General features: G+C 43.2%; 1 protein-coding gene across 1 annotated transcript in view; it reads right to left on the reverse strand.

The window, feature by feature from the left end:
- The window catches only part of LOC311025148 (neural-cadherin), a gene marked incomplete at its 5' end in the record, with an annotated part of 97,224 nt that overhangs the window by 23,051 nt on the left and 50,300 nt on the right, over positions 1-23,873 (reverse strand). The window contains 12 exons of the mRNA XM_084027896.1: positions 6,264-6,407; positions 6,723-6,909; positions 6,987-7,114; positions 8,854-9,103; positions 15,056-15,223; positions 16,064-16,236; positions 18,548-18,718; positions 18,797-18,965; positions 19,051-19,223; positions 20,807-20,949; positions 21,321-21,570; positions 22,235-22,346. Of these exons, the coding sequence (XP_083884022.1) occupies positions 6,264-6,407; positions 6,723-6,909; positions 6,987-7,114; positions 8,854-9,103; positions 15,056-15,223; positions 16,064-16,236; positions 18,548-18,718; positions 18,797-18,965; positions 19,051-19,223; positions 20,807-20,949; positions 21,321-21,570; positions 22,235-22,346 (2,068 nt within the window). The remainder of the gene's footprint in view (positions 1-6,263; positions 6,408-6,722; positions 6,910-6,986; positions 7,115-8,853; positions 9,104-15,055; positions 15,224-16,063; positions 16,237-18,547; positions 18,719-18,796; positions 18,966-19,050; positions 19,224-20,806; positions 20,950-21,320; positions 21,571-22,234; positions 22,347-23,873) is intronic.

A 23,873-nucleotide genomic window follows, 5' to 3' on the forward strand; every position in this document is an offset into this window, starting at 1 on the left:
TTCCCACCTTTGAGTATAAACACTTACTTCTTTGTCTCCAGTGCACATCACCTTGGTGACCGTTTTTGAATTTAAAACATAAATGAGTTATTAATTTAAAAAAAGATTGAAGCTATATGTTACAGAGACATTTGAATATTTTACTTTAAGAAATGTTTTTTTGCATTTGATCAAATCGAAGCTCAGAATAATCTTCTTATTCCCAAGAAATTACTTTTAACATACAAAAAACAACACAACATCAATTACATTCTCATGTATTTTCAACCAATATACCACAGCATGTGCAAACATTGAGCTGTCCATCATGTGGCAACAGTGGATTATTATTATTATTATTGTGAAAATAAACTTTTTGAGTGATATTGGAGCAGATTTCCATGCAGAAAAAAGAAAGTGTTTGATTGGCAGCAGACACACACACACACACACACACACACACACACACACACACACACACACACACGCACACACGCACACACAGACACACACTGTGATGACCCATGTGGACAGCAGTAGATATCAAATATTTCGGAGGAAAACATGCGTCTCTCACAGTGGAGCTCATTAGATGCCTTCCTCCACACTCCCTCTCTCTAACACACACACACACACACACACACACACACGGACAGACTCAAATCTGTTTCTCTACATTTTCTTTTCCTCGCTTCTCTCTTCCCAATCTCAGCTTCTTATATGGTTACATCTATGCTTCAGAAATAATGAAGGTTCTGTTCAGTTTTTAAGAATGCACTGCCAAAAAAAACATGTAAGTATCATTTGTTTGCCACAGCGATTATTTTTTGCAATAATCCAAAATCACATTGAAGAATCCCATTGGCTGTTTACCCTGACAGAGGAGGTTACATAAAAGCAAAGTCTCATTCTCACACCACAAAACTGCGTTGTGAAATTTGTTTCAAAGGAAACACATTTTGTCGTGGATGACGTTTGCTTTAAGTGAAAGTCCTCCACTTTCAGGACTTTCACCCAGGAGGCTGCTGTTCCTGTCCTGTGTGAACCTAGAAGTTTCTATTTTGCTTCAATTTCACAGTTATTTTAAGCCAAACCATGATATATATATATTTTTACAAAACTGACTAAAGTCCTTTTGTAGAGGTTTTTCTTTCAATTTGAGAAACTACATTTTCCTGGAAACGTACTTGACGGTGCAGTTTAGTTGTACAGGAACCATTTTTGTAATCCTTTCTGCTTATCTCCTTTCCCTTAAGTCTTTTATTATCGTTTTCGTTCCTCAACAGCTTCTCTTGACATTTGTCCCTTGGACTTCCCCTTTTCTCCTCCTATCCTTCCTTTTATTACCCCCTCCCCTTCTTCTATTCTTTTAATTTTTTTGGCCTAAATCTTCCTTTTCTCCCTTTGTTTCTCCTCTTCCTTCTTGTCCTCTCATCATTTATTTTCCTCCTAACCTTAATGCCTCTTTTGTCCAATAGTCTCTTGCACACTCTCATTAATTCCTCCTCCTTGTGTCCTCCCCTCCTCCTCCTTTCTGCTCCTCTCATTTCCTCTGTATTTCCTCTCATCTTCCATCCTCCCCTGCAGCTTTCCTTCTTCATTTCATCTCTTTTTGCTTCTCTCTTATCCCTCCTTCCCTCTGACCTTATCTCCTTGCATCCTCCTTCCCTTCCCACCCCTTCCTCCCTCTGCTCTCCTTCCTCCCTGATGAAGTGAAGAAATGCCGACACACACCAACACATACAGATGCATGTTCAGAGCCCAGAGGCAGGTCTGTCAGGCTCTCTGTTTACCGGCACCAAGGAGACTTTAGGAGACAAACACCATCTGTAGAGACATGTAGGACCTTCATTAGGACACCGTAGAGAGAGAGAGTGTGTGTGTGTGTGTGTGTGTGTTAAGTGCACCGGTCCGTCACAGCCTCTGAGCACGATCGGTCATGACACTGGGCGAGCGGTTGTGCGTGTGTAAATGTGTGTAAATGTGTGTGAGGGGAGCAGCTCCAGTGGTTTTGTGCCTCCGGCTGCCTCCCTAATGATCAGACTGGCCATATGGTGTTGCCCTCTTAACACACACACACACACACACACACACACACACACACACACACTGGGGGATAGGGCTGATTTAATTCGAATCCGAGCAGGAGGCCCAAAATTTTGAGATTAAGGTCAGATCTCTGCTCCTCGTGAGGTGGACCGGAGGGGAAATTCGTCCCTGAGCGCTGACTGCAGGTCGACAATCTGAAGGACTTAAACTCATCACTGGGGGAAAGTTTTGATTTCGATTTAAAACTGCATTACAAAATACATCAAATGTTTTGGCCTAAGATGGCTGTGGGAGATACTGCAGCTTGTTGAAATTCAGTTGGCTGCTCTTCCCAGAAATCCTGTGTGGCGGGTATTTACAACAAAGTGAAGAGAAACAGACACGTGTGCCCTTATGAATAATAAGATGTGCCTTTAGGACAATAAGATGTCCGTCAAAATGTTATACACAACAACTGCAAGCTGAAGGAAGGTTTATCATATTTAAAAAAGGTAAAATGTGTCTAAACATCCTTTATACTGCAATCCAATGACAGGACATCTAATCCTAATTCCCACTCAGATTTTTCCTCTGAAATACCTGACTAAATAAATTAACTCATGTTTACACAGGCACCACCCTCTGGTTCTGAAAAGTTTAATGTCTGAACTTGCATTATCTCTACTGGCCATCAGGGGGCGACTCCTCTCCTCCTCTGATTGGAAGTCTATAAGAAAATTACCCAAATTCTCATTTTATTTATTTAATTTATTATCTCAGTAAACATTCTAAACATGAGTTTATGGTCTGAATCTCTATTCTTCTAAACAGCATGATGTTAATTTAGTAAATTATGGTCCATTTAGAGTCAAATAAAGGAGGGTATGCTTTAGGGCGGGGCTACCTTGTGATTGACAGGACACTATCGTCGCTACCAATGTAATTAGCTACCAAGATGACTTTGACACGTAGCTGTAAAGTTGACCTTGAATAACGAAGCTAACTTTGATAACAACTTCTCACCAGAAGCCAGATGGAGCCAGATGCAGTGAGGTTGGAAAGAGGCCAAAAACCATGACATGGACTCAGAGGTTTGAGTCGTTCAGGACGACGCTATCAGCTGTAAACGCTGTATGACAGCAATGAAAAGTGGCATCCGTGAGCTAGTCATTGGTGTACAGTCACACAGCTCTTTGACCAGTTGCTGGGGCAAAAACAACACTTATTATATATTTAAAATATATTGTTTGACAACGTCTGTTGTAAAAAAGTCCCTAAGGAAACAACGTAACGTGAAAAACCTGTCACAAACGCAGCTTTAAAAACAAGTCATGGACACCGGTCTTGCATTTTTACATCCCGTGTTCATTTGTCCCCTGCATTTATTTGTTAAACGTGCAACAATTTCAGATGGACTTTGTGTGCGAAGACGTTTTTAGTATTGGTAATGTGACATTATGCTGCAGAGACGAACACCAACGTCTTCAGCTTCTGTCCTCACAGTAACATCACGGCTGTTCACTGTAAGATGTCATGTGAAATGAGCAACCCTCATTATCACTCCACTTCACTACAGCAATGTGTGTGTGTGTGTGTGTGTGTGTGTGTGTGTGTGCTCTCACTAAACCCCACGGCGACACTAAACTGAAACACCAAACTCAGCGGAATTATAAAAACGCCTCTTGATCTCATTACCAGACGTACTTTGTTCGGCAAATTTTCCACTCGGAGGACCAAACGGGATCCAAAAAACACGGCGGGCGACAAAAGCTGCTGCACCTAATCAGCTTTAGGACGAGGTAATCTAAACCAACCCAACCCTCTCTCTCTCTCTCACACACACACAAACCGCACACCTTTGATTATTCCAACAAACACCAAATACAATGCAGGAATGTGTGTGTGTGTCTATGTGTGTGTCCAGTTTCTATCAGGACAGAAGGTCATTTGTGCTTTAACACCTGTCAGCTGTGGTCCTGACATACCACACACACACACACACACACACACACACACACACACACACACACACACACACACACACACACACACACACACACACAGCAGGATAACAACTTCAGTTGAGTTTACAGCGACAAACCGCGGATTGGAGCTTTAACTCTTTCAGGAGTTTCTGTCAACAACATATTCTATAATATTAATCAAATGAATGTTTGTTTTTCTTTGTTGGTTTGGTTGGTCTGATTATGGGGCCCCGAGATCTATATGTTAAGAATATGCATTTCTTGTAAAAGAGACACAGACATGTTTAATGCTCCTGCATTACACTCCTAGTGCTGACTCAGCAGGGATCAGGTCTAATGTCTATGCAGGATGGTTTGCTGGGGGGGTACCCCCCAGTGGTTTGGGGTCGGGGGTGTTTGTTAATTACCACAGGGAGTCCCTGACGAGGCACAAACTGGGGATGAAGCGTCTACATTTGGGAGGGAATCATCAGCAGTTTGCTATCTTAGCATTTCTTAATCCTGCGTTCGGCGTCTTCCTGAACCTCACAGGGATCAGTCTGAAGGGAATAAACACTAAATCTGTTTCCGACCACAAACAATAAAATATAGCAACAAAGCACACTCTGGTTTAGTCTGAACCTGTAATACAAATACAAATATGAAGCATTTATAAACGTTGTTGCTATTTGAAGACTTTTTCTGCAAATTATCACAAAAAGGATCAAACGGCATCACCGTCACTGAATTTGTGGTTTGCACTGTTTTGTTTTTTTTACAACAATCAAACCACTTAAGCCATTTTAGCTAATAATTTGAACTCTGTAAGAGGAACATTCTCCAGTTGATACATTGGTGTTTTTGCTTATTATGATCGAATTTCTTATCGTATCTTCAAATATTTCAAATCCCTAAACTTTGTACAACTTAATCTAAAAGATGAAGGTATTGTATATTATAATTGTGTCATAAAAAAAAACCTCTGGGTTCATAACATCATCCAGAAGATGATTTAACAGCGATAAACAGATGAAAATGATGATGAAATAAGTACATAATAATGATGGTTTGTTTTCTTTTTTTCATGAGTGAGAGAAACCTTTTGTGCACTTAAGCTCATGTTGTGACTGTCATGAATCACATCATCTGAGTCATTATTTATCTTTAACTCTCCTACATCTACATGGAGTGGAACAAAGTCTTTGGCCGAAGTTGATTCTGCTCCTTGGTTTTCTAGCCTGACGTCTCGTTAGAGAAGCCTTCACTTAGTCTGGTCCTCACTTCTATTTTTAACACATACAGTAAATGGCGAGACTCCAAAAATCTGATCTGGCCATGAAAGAGAAGTTTGGAGGAAGGAAAGGAGCGACGGGGAAGTTTGTGGACCTCCTGAGGGAACCACAACCAGTCTGGAATATGAATGTGGAGAACAGAACAAATAAAGGTTCAAGGTTTTTTTTTTTTTTTTTTTTTTTTTAAAAGGAAAGTAAATAACCAAACGTCACTCTACTTTCCTTCAGTCAGGGTAAAGAAAACCCCCGAGGCTTGCAGCCGACGCCAGCAGCCGTCATTAACACAGAGAGAGAGAGAGAGGCGCTCGTTTTGTTGTTGTTTTCACTGTTTTTTTGCCTCCTGCTGCTTATTGGTTGGAGCAGAGGAGGAAGAGGAGCGAGGGACAAACAAAGAAAGAGACAAACATCAACAGAGCCGACCTCAAGGGACAGACAGCACTCGCTAACAAGCTGCGACAACAAGAGAGGAGGAGAGGAGGAGATGAGGAGGGGGGAGAGGAGGAGGAAGAGAGGGAGAGGAGAGAAAGGAGGAGGAGAGGGAGAGTAGAGAAAGGAGGAGGGAGGAGATGAGAGAGAAGATGAGAAGAGGAGAGGAGAGAAAGGAGGAGGGAGGAGATGAGGAGGAGGGAGGAGATGAGAGAGAAGAGGAGAAGAGGAGAGGAATAGGAGGGGGAGAGGAGAGAGGAGAAAAGGATGATGAGGAAGAGAGAAAGAGGAGGAGAGGAGGAAGAGGGGAGAGAAAGGAGGAGGAGAGAGTAGAGGAGGAGATGAGAGTAGGAGAGGAGTGAAAAGAGGAGGAGAGGATAGAAAGGAGGAGGTGAGCAGAGGAGAAGAGAGAGAAGATGAGGAGAGGAGGAATGAAAGGAGGAGAATAGTGAAAGAAGCAGGAGAGCAGAAGAAGAAGAAGAAGAAGAAGAAGTAGAAGAAAGGGACGAGGGACAAAGAGAACAGAGAAGGACTGGCGACATCTGTAGGCACACGAAGCGTTGGACAGACTCACCTTCGTCTTCGTCGTTGGCGGTGACGGTGATGAGGACGAAGCCCACCTCCTTGTCTTCCTCCACACTCACCTCGTACACCGGCTGAGCGAACGCCGGGGCGTTGTCGTTGACGTCGGTGACAAAGATCCTGACGTACGCCGTGTCTTGAGATTCACACAATAATGAGGGAAAAATAAGTTTTCTTCAAGAATTCAAGGTAACAAGAAGTGAGTGATTAATATAAAAATTGTCATTTTGGGGGGGGGGCATAATAAATGAATCTCCCTGCAGATGTTGCAATATAGAGCTAAATAAATCAAATCTGTTTGCATCTTTTCATACAAAATGTTCAGAAATATTCTTTATATAATGTATAATATTGTATTTTACCCCTCAGAGTGACTAAAAAATGACCTTTTTCAAGACATGAAGCATCATATTTATCATTCACTTTGAAAAATTATGTGTGTGAATGTTACCAGTGTTGGGTTGGCCCTGCTGGCCCGGTCTGGACGACTCAGAGCCGTCCTGCGACTGGACCTCGATCAGGTACGAGGCTTTCTGCTCGCGGTCGAAAGACGCTCGAGTGACAATGACGCCGCTGCGTGGGTCGATGCTGAAGAACTGAGAGTCTCCGCTCTCATCCTTCAGGATCACATAGTGGACCTGAAGAAGAAGAAAGAAGATGCTAAAGCTGAAGAACAGGAAAACTAATGGCCGTGTGAGTTTAGGCGTTCACTCACCATCCCATGCAGACCAGAGTCCAGATCTGTGGCTGACACCTGAGCCACCGACGTGCCGATCTCTGCCCCTTCAGGGACCGTTGCTTCGTAGGTGGACGACAGGAAGAAAGGAACGTTGTCGTTCACGTCTGAAGGAAAGAGAAGGCAGAAATATTTCTTTCTAAATGTATCTCGTTTTGTTGTTGCAGGATCTGGCAGGAAAACACAGTCTGTCACGTCCATGAAAGCTGATTAAATTGGATTAAAAATGGACAGAGAAAAGGCAAGAAAGACAGGGAAATGAAGCAGCGAACAGCAGGAAAGAAAGCCGATAGAAAGTTTGTGGGTTTTGCAACATTCACACCAGTGGGGAAGATTAAAAAGCAAAGAAATAACAGACAGACAAAAAGAGAGAAAGAGCACTGAAGTCCATCAGAAAGTGAAGTCGGACTCTGTCTCCCTTCGCTAATGAAAAAAACGACTTATTAGTGAGAAATTATCCTCCAAACACCGTGAAGAGTCCACAAAGCAGCTTGTCAGCTCACTTTCAAGCTCCGCTAAGCCAATTACAGCGTCCGATGTGGGTTTGTTCAAAGCCAATCAAAGTCAGGAAGTGTTTTCTCTTCTTCCCTGCTCTCCACACCCGCCTACAGATGCTGACTGGGAAATGACTCACTGTTTAAGTGAGGCGACGTGGAGCTCTTCCACTGCCAGAGACGGCCAGGGATACGAACGACACTTCATTATTCCTCCCCATCACTCATTACGGAGCTTCAGTTGTTCCCTGAACGCCTCTTTCCCTCTGTTGGTCACATCTGAACAATGACTTCTTTCACTGTAGCAAATGGGCTCCCAATTTTAAAACACGTCAAAGGAGGAAAGAAATACTGGACAATTTCAGTTACTTTAGCGCTTTTCTCGTTTCATCCACTGTTACTCTTTTAGGAGAGTTGAAGAGGAACTAAAGCTTAGAGTTTTAGATGTGTCTTTAGATTACAGTGAATTGTTCAGTTTGACTCAATTAGTAGCTAGCCAGTTAGCTAGCTAGCTTAATAATCTTAAATGTCCAGAACATAAAAGGCAACCCATGCTGCTAGACTTGGTCTATATTACTTGAACTTGTAGCTGGACACCGTTTTTAACTTACCGTCAATGATGGCCCTTTCAATAAGCTAATGCTTGCGCCTCCATTTACACCTGACTCCAGATCAGCTAATAGCAACAATCAATTGCAGAAGCTGGGTTTCAACAATATGTAGAATTCAAATACTTTGCCCTTCTATATATTGGACCTGAATCCAGGCACTAAAAACTAGGAGTATAAAAATACACAGATATAACAATGTATGTATAAAAATACATAGATAGGTTTTCAGCCTATGTATGTGGTTGGGGTTCAGGATCTCTTACAGTACAATCAGATCTGACCGTCGTTTACCTGTTTACATGTTGGTTTGGTCACTAATTCACTTGTTGACTCCTCATTACAGCCGGTGTTTGCATTGTGTTGCGCAAAGAGTCACCTCTTAATATTCACAATAAACTGCAACAAAGAGCTGATGTTTGAGGAGCATTAGAATGGATATTGTTCTCTCTGTAAGCCCACACACTTCTGCCGTCTAGACGCACGTCAGCGTGGGTTGACACGAGTCAACGCTGAGTCTGGAGCTCCTCAATAAAAGCAGCCACATTATCACATTTGCTGCCTGAGTCCCCGTTACTGTACCTTTAGAACTTCTCTACAGTTCAGCTGGTGTGTGTTTCACTTGACAGCCGGTTCACACCAAAGTCATGTTTAGTCATCATTCATTCTTCACTCTCCAGGTGTAAAACGTACAAAAATAAAAGGTAGAAGAGCACACACACACACACACACTCCTTCTCTCACCCGTCAAGTTGACGTAGACAGTGGTGAACGATGCCAGCGGCACGGCGGCGACGTTCTGGACTCGCACTCGGAGTGTGAAGAACCGCGTCGTCTCGTAGTCCAGGTTCTCGGCCACCAGGATGGACGCCGAGCTGTCCGCCCGGTTGGGCTTGATGTAGAACCGCACTGGCATGTTGGTCTCCGGCACCTGACCCTCTTCCAGGTTGTAGGTCACCCGGGGGTCGCCGAGCGGGGACGTAGCCTTGATGGTCTGATGGGAGAGAGACAGAGGCGAGGTCAGGTGATTTGTGACTCCGGGTTTCAGGAAGGAGAGGGAAAGCAAATCAAAAGGAATGTGCCACGGGGACAAATACTGGAGTCAAGCAGACACCTGGGGACGGCCCGGTGAGCCGGCCAATGAGATCTCACAGACACGGCGACTTAAATTGACACGCTTCACTCTGAACTTCCTGCTCCTGAGTATCCAGGGTGAGGCGGATATGATTTCAACTCTCTGGGTATGAAACTTTCTTTAAAAAAAAAAAAACTTGCAATGTATTTTTATTTATTGTATTTTAAGTCCTGCTTTTCTATCCGCAAGATAACAAACAACTTTTAAAATGCTTGTTTTCTGAATGGAGTCTGGATTGATGGGTGCTCGGCTACTCTATGCATATAGCTGCTCCATCAACACTCCAAATAAGGTCAAGTTGACATAAATACAGCAGTGACCTTGTTGTTTGTACCATCTACGGTCTCTGGTTTCTCCACATAGCCTGGTTCTGGACTAACATGAGCTACCATCGTAGAGCTCTAGAGGACTCAGGAGACAACATTTGTGAAAGAATGCTTGCCTGCCACAGTGATGTGTAAATAGTGTGTGAAAAACTCAGCAGTAACGCAACAAGAGTGCTCGTTCCAGGAGCATCTTTTAAAAAGACTTTGTGTTTTAATTATTGGGTAGCTCATACACAGGTAACCGCAGCTCCTCAAACCTCTTTGCATTCCTCTAAGGCTTCAAGTTTATAGCTTTAATTCTACAAATCAGATTTATCTCCACGTGTGTAACAATAACTCCCTACGTCTCATTACAATCCATCACGGAACGGAGCCAAAGAAGAAGAAGACTCCCTGTCCTGGTTCACAAGCACATCATGTCAGCACGCAGCTGTTTGCCGTCGACGGCGAGGTCGTTCGTCTTCATAACGGTTGCGTCGGCTTTAACGTCTCCCAGATCCATAAACCATAACACTCGCTAAAAATATGACACGGTAGGATACACAACTGCGTTGCGAAGAATGCATCGTTCCAACGGTCAAAGCCGGCGTTCAGTCCTTCTATGGAGAAAGAAGCAGCCGAGGAGAAAACTAGCACCTAAAAAGGGTTTCAGTTTGTGCTTTGTTGATGCTCTTTGTGTGAATTTGCTAGAAAACGTGTGTGTGTGTGTGTGTGTGTGTGAGTGTGCGTGCATGTGTGTGTGTGTGAGTGTGCGTGCATGTGTGTGTGTGTTGTCCTGACCTGTGCATCCACCAGCAGCATTTAAGACTCGTGTTATTCTCTTGGCTGCAGATTGAGCTGACCTTAGAGAGCGTTTGAGCTTTTAACTCGCAACCTTGCCGGAGAGAGCTGACTGATGCCACCTCGCTTTACAAACACACACACATATATATATATATATATATATAGTATATATATATTGTATATATTCCTGAACCCATGCGTTTTACTGATTCATGCAACTTCACAGCCACAGATAATTAGATTTCTCTCATTTCCAGGATCATCTAACCAGTTATTATCACAATCCACCCTGTTGTTTCTGATTGCTTATTGTGGATATTTTCCACCAGATGCTATGTTACACCCTGAGTAAGAAACGCTGTCCTTAACTGCAAACACTGAAACCCTCTCAGCCTCCTCTCTCTCTCTCTTCCCGTGACCAGAGAACGCCCCCGATTTCATGTCTTCACCAGCCACTTAGCATGATGGGAAGGCGACACACGCACACACATAAACACACATGAACACAGGGGAATACAAAGACACACCACCATCAAAGTTCAATCCATCCATTTGTGTTGCTTATCGTCACTTAACACATTTTTGGCTTGAAAGTCTTTCTAATAAGATAGTTGCACAATCTTCCCACTTAAACAAATGCAATTTCAAAATGATCTTCATCATATCTGTAATTCATATCACAATTAAATTAGGATCAAACAATTGTATGTCTCATACATATTTTTCTCAGGTCAAATAGTGGTCCACTGGAAGGGGCGGGACTTTCTCTATACATTGCAACATTTTCCAGCTCCTCCTGGGGGACAACAGTTCCTCAAAGTGCTCTTTCCAAAGCTCAACAATATGATGTTGCAGCTTCTCACCACTAACGGCTGTTTGACCACAATTCCAGAGCAGCCAACTCCACATGTCCCACTTAGATTAAAGTCAAATTAAAAAAATATTTTTGGAAGCAATGTGATTCTAACGATTATTTGTACTGAACTGTTTTGGTACAGGAAGTTCGGTTTCATGAGGGACGTTTTTCGGTACGCCCTGTGACCCAATTAGCTGTTTATGCTCATGTTTACTCCATGCACATGCCGAAACTCTCGATGTACCAATTTTACCCAGAAAGCTTTGGCATCCCACCATTGTTATCAGCTTCAGCATGCTAATTGTATTAACCTGGTTTATTAAACTCAACAGACCTGATGGAGGTTTACACCATCATACATACTTTATTGATCCCCGGCATAAATTTGGATAATTTTTTTATGATAATAATTATTTATTTTAGCTATTTTTATTGATAATATAATTTTGGAAATCATTTTAAAAATAAATGAACAAAAAGTAATTTTCTGCATTTTCATTTTTGACCCCAAAACCGAAGAACATACTATACTTCTGAAATGTTACACCCCGAGTTTCTATGATCTACCATTTAAGATTTACCATGTGTTGTTTGTACATTCTGTAATTGATTAATATTGACAAATAATTAAATAAAAATGTCTCAGTTTATTCTAAACACGCCAAAGAGGCTCAGTGGTAACCGTCCAGTTTCCAGGTTAGGAGTTGAGTCAGGACACGTTGGTCCTCCTCGGGAGGCGGAGCGTTGGCTCTGCCTCGCAGCGTGCCGAGGCAGCAGAGCGGATCGAAATCATCACTAATGAGAAATCATTTCATTAGACATGAGTGCAGTGTGCTGAAACTAAGCTGATCAGCGTCTGCCATCTTCGCCCACTCAGAGTAACGCCTGTGGAGATGTGGCAGCAGATCGCTCTCAACTGGTGCTGCTGGTGCCGAGTGTGATTCAGCAGCTGGAATACAGATCATCCAATCAGCTTCAAATTCTAACAGTCAGCTGAGGGGGGGGGTCACTGAGGTCAACCACAACAGAGCAGTTGTTTTGAAACTGATGGTTCTCATATTGGGTTTCTTTCATTTTTAGGACATTTTTTAAGAAATTGATTGATGATTGATTGACTGATATTTCTACACTGAGCTGTGACTGACCTGGGGATTGTATAAAGATATGTGAGCATCAGCTGTTTGCATGCAGCTTTTTAAATGCGATACTTGAGCTGCTACTGAAACGCGTTCAACAGAAGTCAAACTCACTAAGCAGGCAGCAAATTCTTCAATGCGAACTTGTTAGCGAACACACAACATGCTGTAACGCTACATGAGCAGGAGGTGACGGCAGCAGATTGAAATGAAGATTTAACACATGCAGGCAGCAGCTTCCACCTCTGCAGAGTCTGCCTCCCTCTACCTCGTTAACAATGTCATCAACAAACCTTATTAACGCTGCTAAATTTAAAACAACAGCTCCTCCTCGGTGCAATTAACACAGCGGAGGAGAGGAGGAAGGAGAGGGATTGAAGTGTTAATCCATGGCATCGCACCAGAATTCTGCCTGTATAAAACAAACCCTTCCCACTAGTTCTTATCAGTTCAGGTGACACTTATGTTGTTTGGTAAGTTGAAACTCTTGGCGTGACCGTCTCTCTTCCCGGCTGCCTCTTCTTCGTAGCTACGTGACTCCGCCCCTCCCCACCTCCCTCACCCCAGCATACAGTCGATGTCGGGTTAAACACAGTAATTAAGCCTCTGTTTTTTCCTGGGGGGGGAATAGGAGTCCATTGTGATGCTCCGGCAGCTCTCTGTTCCCTGTCAATCATCTCAGACGGATGGAGCTGTGGGTGGGACAACCTCCAATCATCATCATCATCATCCCCATCATCATTACAATCAGTCTTTCTGTCTTTTCAGTGATGATGTGGGGTCCAAGAGAAAGAGGACAGATTAAATACAGCACAGGTACACACACACCTCTACACACACACACACACACACACACACACGCCCTAGAACTGTTTGAGAACTGACTAACCTCCGTGAAATCGAGCAGCTGGAGGGAAAAAAACTCCTCCACCTTCTAAACCCAGCGGCTTAGGAAAGGAGAGCAAATTAGGATGGAGAGATCAAAAGATGTAAAAAATCACCAAAGTTATTGAGGCAAACTGTGTGTGTGTGTGTGTGTGTGTGTGTGTGTGTGTGTGTGTGTGTGTCAGTTAGAGGGAATCAGGTGAGACAGATTCGGGGTGGTTTTGTTGTTTGCTCGGCAGGAAATATTTGGAAGCGCTCGGCTAAACGTGCTGACACCGAGAGAGAGGGAGAAAGATGGATGGAAGGGAGGAGAAGAGAGAGGGATGAAGAAGAAGAAGGAGAAGAAGAAGAAGATGAAGAAGAAGAGAGTATTTGAAGTGTCCTCGGGGTGTGAAGGAGGATGTAAACGAGAGAGAGAACACTTCTACTCCTGCAGGAGGTTTAAATATTCCTCTTTTCCACGTGGTCTCGTGTCACACTCGTCCTCTCTAGATCTGAGAGCTGCTACCAGGATCAGAGGAGCAGGACAGGCTTCAGTCGCTTGATCAGCGACCGATTGGAGGCAGCCGACGGTAGGACACTGCAGTAAAAGCCCTAATGCCATGCAGTGGAAATGCTCCACCGCAAGTTAAAATTCTGCGAATTGGATTATTTAGTAAAGCACCTTTCAGAGAACATGATTTAAAAAAGTGTTTTAAAAGTTTAAAACAGAATTTAAAAAATTTAACGATAAAAACAATAATGAAAATATAGGGCAAGTTTAAATAAATAATTGTAGTGAACATTGTTACGGCCTCTCTTCTCTGCCTGTTTGAGTCTTTCTCTACTGCTTTACTGGCAGGTAGAGAGCCTTAATTGATTAACCACACCTTCTTTAGGCGTGGCCTCCAGAAGGCATAAGAGGCCTGCCAGCTGGGAGCTCTCTCTCTCACTCTCTGACTCAGGCCTGCTGCAGCACCACCACCAGTTTCTCCTTTGTTTGGTTTGATGCACCTTTCAACATGCCTACACCATCTTTCCACTCATCCACACACTGCTAACACAACTGATATCATACACTATCATACTCCACGCCTACTAATAGTTAATTCGGTTAATTTTGGTTTAATAAATTACTTGTTGAAAAGTTGTTGTCTGTGTGGCCTCCCTTTTTGTTGCCATCTTTGAGCCAGATGGTAACAATATGTATAAAGTTATGCAAGTCATTTGATTCACTGACTCATTGACTAATGATTTTGGTTAAATTCATAAAAAAAAATACATGAGCGACTTGAGCTAGAAACGTACTGAAGTAGAAGTATAATGTGCAGGAAAAGAAAATACTACCTCAAATTTGTACTATATAGTCCACTAAATAGTCCTCTATATATTCCTCTACATAGTCCTCTCTCTCTTTATATATGCCTCTACATAGTCCTCTATATAGTCCTCTGTTTAATCCTCTATATAGTCCTCTACATGAACCTCTACATAGACCTCTATATACAGTACCCCTCCATTTAATTCTTTACATAGACCTCTATACAGATCTCTAATTAGACCTCCGTGGATAGTGATTAGAAAGGAGTCAGGAGTTGTTTTCAGAAACAATCTTATTGCCTGTAGGGACTAAAACACTGGATCTTAATTCTAAATGCTGTGTTTGTTTGAAAGGTGAGTCTGTAAATAAAATGTTGATTTGTGAGATTCACATACTTTGTCTTAAGTGGTTGAATAGCTGAGTTAATCCCGGAAAGGTATTTAATTTGATTACAGCGCCTCACTTTAAAACCAACAGCTTTAATGTGGATCTCCGGTCTAGTTTGTTTTCCCTGACGTCACTCACCACTATCTTGGCATCTCGCACCGTGTTCTCGGGCACGGTGACCCAGTACTCGGGCTGCTCCCAGTGCGGCGGCTGGTTGTGGACGTTTGTGATGATGACGGTCAGCTCCACAGAGCTGCTGCGGTTCCCTCCATCCGACGCCACGATCTGCTGGTTGATCCTGGACGTCTGCAGGGAGATGCACAGGGGTCTCTTTATTATTTACTGCTTCAGGTTTAAAGCTCACAGCTTGAGAATATTTCTGCAGGAACCTTTCATGACTTTTATATAAATAAAAAAAACTGCAGGAACAAATTTAAGGAGGACTTTTCTTAAAGTTTCTGTCATCAAAGTCAGATTCCAATGATCATGCAGTTTGACAGCTCTTGTAAACTAAGCAAATATTAAAGCAGAGACGAGGAAAATGAAGGAAGAGGAACGGCTGAACCTGCCTGTGCTGAATTATTGACTGAGGTGTCATTGAAAAAAATCAGTGGCAGTGAGAGGCAGAGAAGAAGAACAGAGAGGAGATGACAGCAGCAGAAGAAGAACAGACGGCATCATTCATGTCTGACGTGACAGATTCGCTTCATTGTGGATTTTCAAACAAGTGACTTTGTGATATTTCACAAAGCAGAAGACATACACACAATCACAACAACGTTTCATCCTCTCACGGTGGAAACAACAAAAACATCATCTCCAACATGTGACCATGTGACCTGATGACATCACGTTACAGATCATTCACAGTTGGGATTACAAACGCAAAATAGACACACATTTGCGGCAGGTGTCCCAAATTACGCAAATCTTGTGTGTTCTCGTGGAAATATTCAAGCGAGAAATTTCTGCAACACTTTACTGCGAAAGTCTATCAATTACTGACTAGGTGCGTCTTTCAGCCATATAGGACCTACACTTGTGCGTAGTTCTTCCTCTGTCGGGACTACATTTGGAGTTTCACACCGTGAGAATGTGGACATTTACTAAAAAATGGTTTTCTGGGACGTTTGGTGGGTCTCTGACCTGTGAGATGGGATGGTTGACGTAAATCCAGCCGGTACTGGGGTTGATGTGCAGGTAAGCTGGCTTCTGATTGGACAGGGAGTAGGTGATGGCAGCGTTGCTCCCCTGGTCGTCATCGTGTGCCGCCGCTCGCAGGAAACTAGTTCCTACTGGAGTGTCTTCACGCAGGAAGTCTGAGAGGACAAGAGATTAGCTGTCAGGGAGGGGATGAAATACCACTGGTACTACTATTAGTACTTCTGGCACTACTACTGATATTTCTGACTCCAGGTACTACTATTGTTACTGATAATATAGGCACTATTTATGGTTCTACTGGCACTACCGGTACTTCTGGTATTATAACTGGTACTACTGGCACTACTACTGATATCTCTGATAGTACTTCTGGCACTACTACTGATTTCTGACCCCAGGTACTACTATTGTTACTGGTACTATAGGCACTATTTATGGTTCTACTGGCACTACCGGTACTTCTGGTATTATAACTGGTACTACTGGCACCACTACTATTGCTAATGGTAGTCACTACTGTTACTACAATCCCTAGTAACAAGACTCTTTTACTAGTACTAGTGGTACTGTCATTACTGTTACTACCATCCCTAATAATATGACTCTTTTACCTGTACTAGTATTAGTGCGCTGCCACTATTGTTACTAATTATTTTGCTACTGCAAACACCACTATTTTTTACTTACTTGTTACTTTAAGTTTTGTCTCTGGTTTGCTATTTATTCCAGTGTATCACATGTAAACCAACATCCATCCCACTGTCACATGACACGCGTGCGTCCGACATCCAACGAAGCGGCTACGACTACCATCAGAATCTGACTGAAGCTCGTGTCTAAAGCCCGTAAACACTGGAGCGCATTAAATGCCACGATGAGACCTCATGTTCTGTGATGGTAAGCAGATATTATAATAATGGGAGTGCGGCGTTGTGTGGTGTCAGCAGCGTGTCACCTCATTTTGTCATTTCTGGGTCTCGCTCTGCACCGTCAACAGATGCATTTTTAAATTTATGAATATAACCTCCAATCCTGCTGACTGTGATGAGCGTCACTGCTGATCAGACAACAAAAAAAAAAAAAAAACAACGAACAGAAGGGGAGCTCCGCCGCACATTTCCCTCTGTAATACTGCATTTCAAGCATTATGTCAATAATAATGTCCTTTTGACGTTTGTGGGTCTCAGAATACATTTTAACTGAATATCCCGTCAGATTCTGCTGAGTCTAATGAGTGTCACAGAAAAACAACCAAGGAGAGCAAACACAGAATTGAACTGCCTTCCCTACTTTACTTCTACAGATTTTCTTCCATTGCTTAATTTAACTCAACAACTTTTTTGTCTTTTGGTAATGAGCCTTTGTTAAGATTGAGGATCTCTTTCACAAAGGTGACCTGTCCAAGAAGGCAACAGCACCAGTCAGAACCAGTATCCAAAGACAAGAAGACACAAGATTAAATACACAGACAAGACAAGAGATAAAAACAAATCCAAATGATTTAAATTCAAGGTCCTTCAAGATCGTATCAAAGTCATTTTTTGGGATCAAGTCTAGCAACGGTACATTAAGCAGTTCAGCCTGCAGTTAATGGAGTCTATCATAAACAAATTCATCCATAGTGAACATCTGACATGAACTCAATCAGTATACTTAGGGTTGTTTTTCTGGGTAGCAGTAACAGAAAGAACAGTCAGTAAATCCCAGTTTTCCTTTTTCGAAAATATGGATTTGTATGTTGATACCAAGAGATAAACAGCAGGCAGGCTAAACAGAGGTGGTTTCCAGCTCACTTCCCCCGTCAGTGCAGGAAATCCCCCAACACACACAGACCAATGGTTAATGAATGCACGTCCCAGAAACATTTCAATCTGCCTGTTAAATAGTTAATAAGCCACTGTGCGTTTCCCTAATCTGACGAGGAGAACTTCTGACACGACGCTTATCAAAACACATATTTGCACACATAGTAAACAAACACGGACCCAGGGGAGCCGGCGGCGAATATTTCATCAGTCTTAAGAGCTTTCCAGGATTAGAACGAGGCAGATTCATGGACGACGACAAACAGACGGTTTCCACATTTCACCTGTTTCCAACAAACACACACACCAGCTTTCCTGTTGTACATTAAGAGGACCATGAGAGTGCACAGATGTTAGCAGGTCCACTCCAGAAGTGAAGAAACATTTTATCCCTCTTAACTTTTAGTTAAGTAAAAATAGTCTTAACACGATGGCAGCATTAGTAGTATAACAAAGAGTAGCAGCAGTAGTAGTAGTAGCAGTAGCCGAAGTGATGTTAGGAACAGCAGCAGCTGTGATAGGAGTTGTGCTACAGGAGAAGTAGTAGCAGTATCAATAGCAGTACTTATAACAGTACTAATAGCAATAGCAGTAATTGTAGCAGTAGTATTAATAGCAGTCGCAATAGTACCAATCATTGCAGAACGAAGCAGAAACTCACACTGGTAGCGGCTGTTTTCAAACTTGGGGTCGTTGTCGTTCTGGTCGCCGACGACGACGGTGATCTGACAGATCCCAATGAGCGGCTCTTCAGCCTGATCCGTGGCCGTCACCGAGAGCGTGTACTCCCTCTGACGCTCCCGGTCGAAACTCACCGTTGTGCCGATCACGCCTGACAAACGCAGGGTACCATTTTAATTCATATACAACAATACTTGCAATACTGGCCATTTGTGATTCGAAAACTTACCAGTATCGGGATCGATGTCAAACCCGGACGACACGCCGTCTCGGTGCATGATGCCGTATTTGACCTCTCCGTTGACCCCCATGTCGGCGTCATGGGCCTGGACGCGCAGGACAAATGTCCCTGGCGGTTGGTTCTCCGGGACCACCGCATTCTGACTGTAGTTCTGACACTGAGAGCACAAACAGAACAATTTAACTTTACAAACTTGGTCTTTGATCCTCAACCTGACTGGAAAGCACAGACGTGACAGTCACCTCCTGGAAGAGCGGCTTGTTGTTGTTGATGTCGTTGATTCCTACGATGACCTGGGCAGAGCTGCTGAGCGGGTACGGCCCACCGGACGCGTTGTCATCGGTGGCGGTGATGTTGAGAACGTACTGCGGCCCCCTGAGCCTCGGAGGAGGGCTCCTCCGCAGCTGGATGATGCCTGCACACACAAAAACACTGTTAACACAAGTACAAGTACTTTGTTTGAAGCAGAGGGAGGTCGTCTGCAGAGTTCATGTTTTCTGAAATACAAACAGGTTTAAATTACTTTTCAAGTTCACAGGCACTAAAGAGTTGTGTTTTCTTGCTGCCAGAGGACAGTTTACGGTAAACAGACACCTCTGGAGGAAATATGTTTGAGGAAATAGAAAATAAAGAGAAATGCTCGGGAAGAAAAACACCTGAGAGCTGCTGATTATGCAGAATCCCTCAAAGTCATGGCAAAGACAAACTGCAGCATGGAACTACACACTCTTTGCTCTCCATTTATTTCTGCAAAGTGGTTTTTACTTGGATTTTTAAGATTGTCTCATATACAAGAGACACGATTGTTTCAATTGTTGCAGGTCATTTTTTTTCAGAAGTGGATTCGACCCCATTTTTAACTGTCGTCTCAACGTCTCATATCAAGATAAAGTCCAAACGAACGGAGGTTTTGATTAGCCAGATAGCTAATCTGACTGCATCTGTCAGATAATCTTCCAAAGCCATTCAAATTTGAACATTTTTTTGCTTAAAATACACTCAAACAATTTTTGCCGTTAATTGACTAATTGATTTAATGTGTCTAAAGTTTTCTAGCCTCAATTACAGTGTAAATACATTGCAGATGTTTGCCGCTGCGTGGGTCACCAGCAGATATATCATTCAGCCACATTATTCTAAAACAAACGTCAGATTTTTTTCCGAGCAAACAATCACTTCCACATTAGCATAACAGAGCAGCGGAGCAAGCAAGCAAGCAAACAAACAAACAAACAAATAAGCAGCTTTGGTAGCAACATGAATAGAGACACGGAGGCTGAGAGGGAGCGAACGCATCTACATGAAAATACTTCACAACGCTTTGAAGTGACAAAGCAGAACAGCCGAGCAAGCCAAAGGCCATCTGCTGCCTCTGTGTGTGTGTGTGTGTTTGTGTGTGTGTGTGTGTGTGTGTGTGTGTGTGAGTCTTTATATATAATTTATGTGCAAATTCTCATGTTTCTATCAGTTTGTTTGTGTGTGTGTGTGTTAGAGCAGTGCATGGTGGGTGATAAGGTGACAGAGAGGATTAGACACACACACACACACACACACACACACTCACACATGCAGAGATAAACATGCAAAACATGACTGTGCATCACACTGCTGCACATGAAGTTTATCTTCAAACACACACACACACACACACACATTCACATGTTGATAAAGGTGTGAGTGTGTGTGCGTGTGTGTGTGTGTGTGTGCGTGCGTGTGTGTTTGCTCATATTTAAATTATTTTACTAGAAACACTGGTTTGTGAGCTGTAGTGATGATAAATGTGTGTTTTTTATTTATTTGTGTGTGTGTGGTCACCGGCCTTGTGTGTGTGTGTGTGTGTGTGTGTGTGTGTGTGTGTGTGTGTGTGTGTATGCAGCATGGCGATCGTGTGTCTTGCCGGCAGTGGTTTACAGGTGAGTTATGTTACCCAGCAGCCTGCATCCAGTGCCATTGCTGCTTTAGTTTCTGTTTCTACTAAATACACTTGTGTTTTCTCACCTTTCTGGTTGTCCAGCAGGAAGTTGCTGTCCTCATTGCCGCCGGTAATGGCGTAAGAGACGGCATCTCCGTCCGGGTCGTTGGCGTGAACGATGGCGACCAGCGTGTCTGGACCCGCGTCCTCGCTGAGGAAGGTCTTATAACTGACAGGGAAGGGGAGAGAGGGAGGAAGAGGTTAATCCCAGAAAAGTAGAGAGAGGACAGGAAAGAGACAAGGAGGAAGAAAAGACAGAAGGAGAAGGAATAGGAAGTTAAAAAACACATAACAAAGTGAAGAAAAAGTAAGAAGGTGTGATGGAGTCAGGCGGGGAGAGGAGAGGTGTAGACAGAGTAAAACAGATGGAGATTAAAAATAGATTTGAAATTAAAAACAGCTTAATGAGCAGACTGACTCTGTGGGCGAGAGACAGACAGCAACACAAAGAGAGAGAGAGAGAGAGAGAGAGACTGCCGATGAATGTGGTGAAAAGTTCAGCAGGAAACTTCTAGAAACAAAGAGAAAAGTGACTCCTACGCGCTCTGGGAGAAGACGGGCGCCTCATCGTTGCTATTGGAGACCCGGATGCGGACAGAGGCGGTGCCCGTGCGGGGGGACGTCCCCGCGTCCACGGCGACCACCACAAACTCGTAGATGTGATTGGGTCGCTCGTAGTCCAGGCGACGGGCGGGGCTGACCACGCCCCCTGATGTGATGTCAAAGTCGCCTCCGTGAACAAAGTAGGAGAGCTCCGAGTTCACACCGGAGTCACAGTCCCGGGCCAGAACTGAGGAGGAGCAAAAGAAAGAGAGGATATGAGGGTGTGGAGGGAAGGAGGGAAAGGTGCAGTAGGAGGTGAGGAGAAGAAATGAGGAAAGAGTTGAAGGGGAGGAGGAGGTGGAAAGAAGATAGAGATGGAGAACAGAGGGGATGAAGAGGAGAAGAAATTTGATACATTAGTTTGTACACTGTAGAGTGTGTCTGTCTATGTGTGTGTGTGTGTGTGTGTGTGTGTGTGTGTGTGTGTGTCTCTTGCTGGCTGTCAGCCTAATAAGAGCAAAGCCTCGTTGAAGTCGGACTGTTTGATCTCAACCAGTCACCAGCAGCTACAACAGATGGCTGCAACAAACACACACACACACAAACACACACACACACACACACACACACACACACACACACACACACACACACACACACACGTGATGTGCTGGTGTTGCGTTCACTGACCGAGGGCAAATACCTTACCAGCTCCACAGATCAGCCCATAGAGCGATAGCTATTTTTATTTGTATCTATTCATGGTCAGCTGTCTACGGACATGTGTTGTCACCATAACAACTAACAACAATCACTGTTTTTCCTTTTTGGGGGTCAAACGACCGCTGAAAGCAGCTCGATGTCTGTTCTATACTATTCTATTTCTATGTGCCAGGCTTTGTGTGTGTTACCTTGAAGCAGGGAGGTTCCAGGTGCGACGCTCTCAGGTACGTTGTCCCTGGTGTAGATGGAGTGGAGGAACTCCGGCGTGCAGTCGTTTACATCCGCTATGTGGACGACAACCTGTAGGATGCATCTTTAACGTTACTACTTGATATCTAACACTTTTTCAACTATTTCCACTAATTAACTTCCTCACACATTCAAACCTTTTCAGCATCGAGCATTCACTGTCATTTCTTCAGAAACTGCTATTCTACCTGATAATATGAGCAAGGAATATCTTGGCAATGCTGCTCGCCGCTTCTCAAAAGTTTTGGTTGGAACGATTTTTAGTGCTTCAGCGTTCCTGTTTTCCAAAACAACTCATGCAAACCAGATGAAGACAAATGTCTCCTGCCGGAGGAGAGAAACTCGTTTCCTACGTGTTTCTTTCTCTCTTCTCTCCATCACATAAATCCTGAGCTCCGGCGGCGCCGCTCCCTTCCAGCTCAACCACTATCCCGAGCCACTGGAGCTCAAACCAGAAACATTATTTTCCATTCCCAAAAAGGCTGATTTAACCGGGGAGGCTGCCGACCCGACCACCTGAGCACAGATTTCCTACGCAGCCCTGAACCTTCGACACATCACCTGCTCAGTAATAACGGCACGCCGAGGAGATTTAGATGCACGGCTGCTTCTGCAAACATGGACTGAATATTTAGAGGTTGGAACTGGAGGCAGACTGTTTATTATTGTCACTGTAGACCCAACTGGTAAATATGAATGTTGTTTTTTGTATATCAATGTCAAGAAAGAAAAAAATACATATAACCTGAAGTTATTAATTATGAATCAATCTGCTTTTTCCAGCTGTTTCTGAAAATTATTTTATAATTTATATATTTTTTGGTTTGATGGGATCTGCAGAGTTCAAGTCTTGATGGCATGAAATCAGATAATATACTGTGTACATCGTCAACCATCATCATCATCATCATCACGCTGTAGCATTGGAATACATTCAAATCAACAGTCGTGGTTCGTTTCATTTTTGAAAGCTGTATGGAGCAAAATTTGATGAAACTTTCTAAAATTACACAAAAATGATTTCCGCTCGCTTAAGTTGGTTTTTGCTTTTGTTGAAAAATACTTGATGTAAATGGATTATTGAAACACAATTGCCGAAAAGCAAGGTTAAGCTCCGCCCCTTCTGGTGGACGGTATGACTGTTGAAGTATGAATATGTGTTCACACCAAACACACAGCAAATTTTCAATGCAAAAACACAAATATATACAACACGCAAAAAGTTTTTGTCATGCTGTGATGCAAAAGCCGATCAGCGTTGTCACTGAATCCAGTAAATTAAGAACTGATCCCAAAAATAAACACAACTTTACACAAAAAAGTGACATCATCTATACTTTAAAAAGCACCTCAAATCCTCCCGACTGTCCTGTCCTGCTGCTTTCACTGAACCTACGCTGTCCGTCAAAATGAAAGTGATTTTAAAGTTCTCAATTAATGCAACCCCAGCTTGTGACTGGACCCAGATTTGATTTGGACGTCGTTATGCTTCGTTGGGGCAGTAAAGTGACTCATTTGCGGCTCAGTAACTGTCGGGAGACGGCTGTTAGAGGGCGAAGTGAAGTGTGAAGCAGGCGA

This window comes from Eutrigla gurnardus (assembly GCF_963514095.1).
Source record: "Eutrigla gurnardus genome assembly, chromosome: 14".
Classification (NCBI taxonomy): Eukaryota; Metazoa; Chordata; class Actinopteri; order Perciformes; family Triglidae; genus Eutrigla; species Eutrigla gurnardus.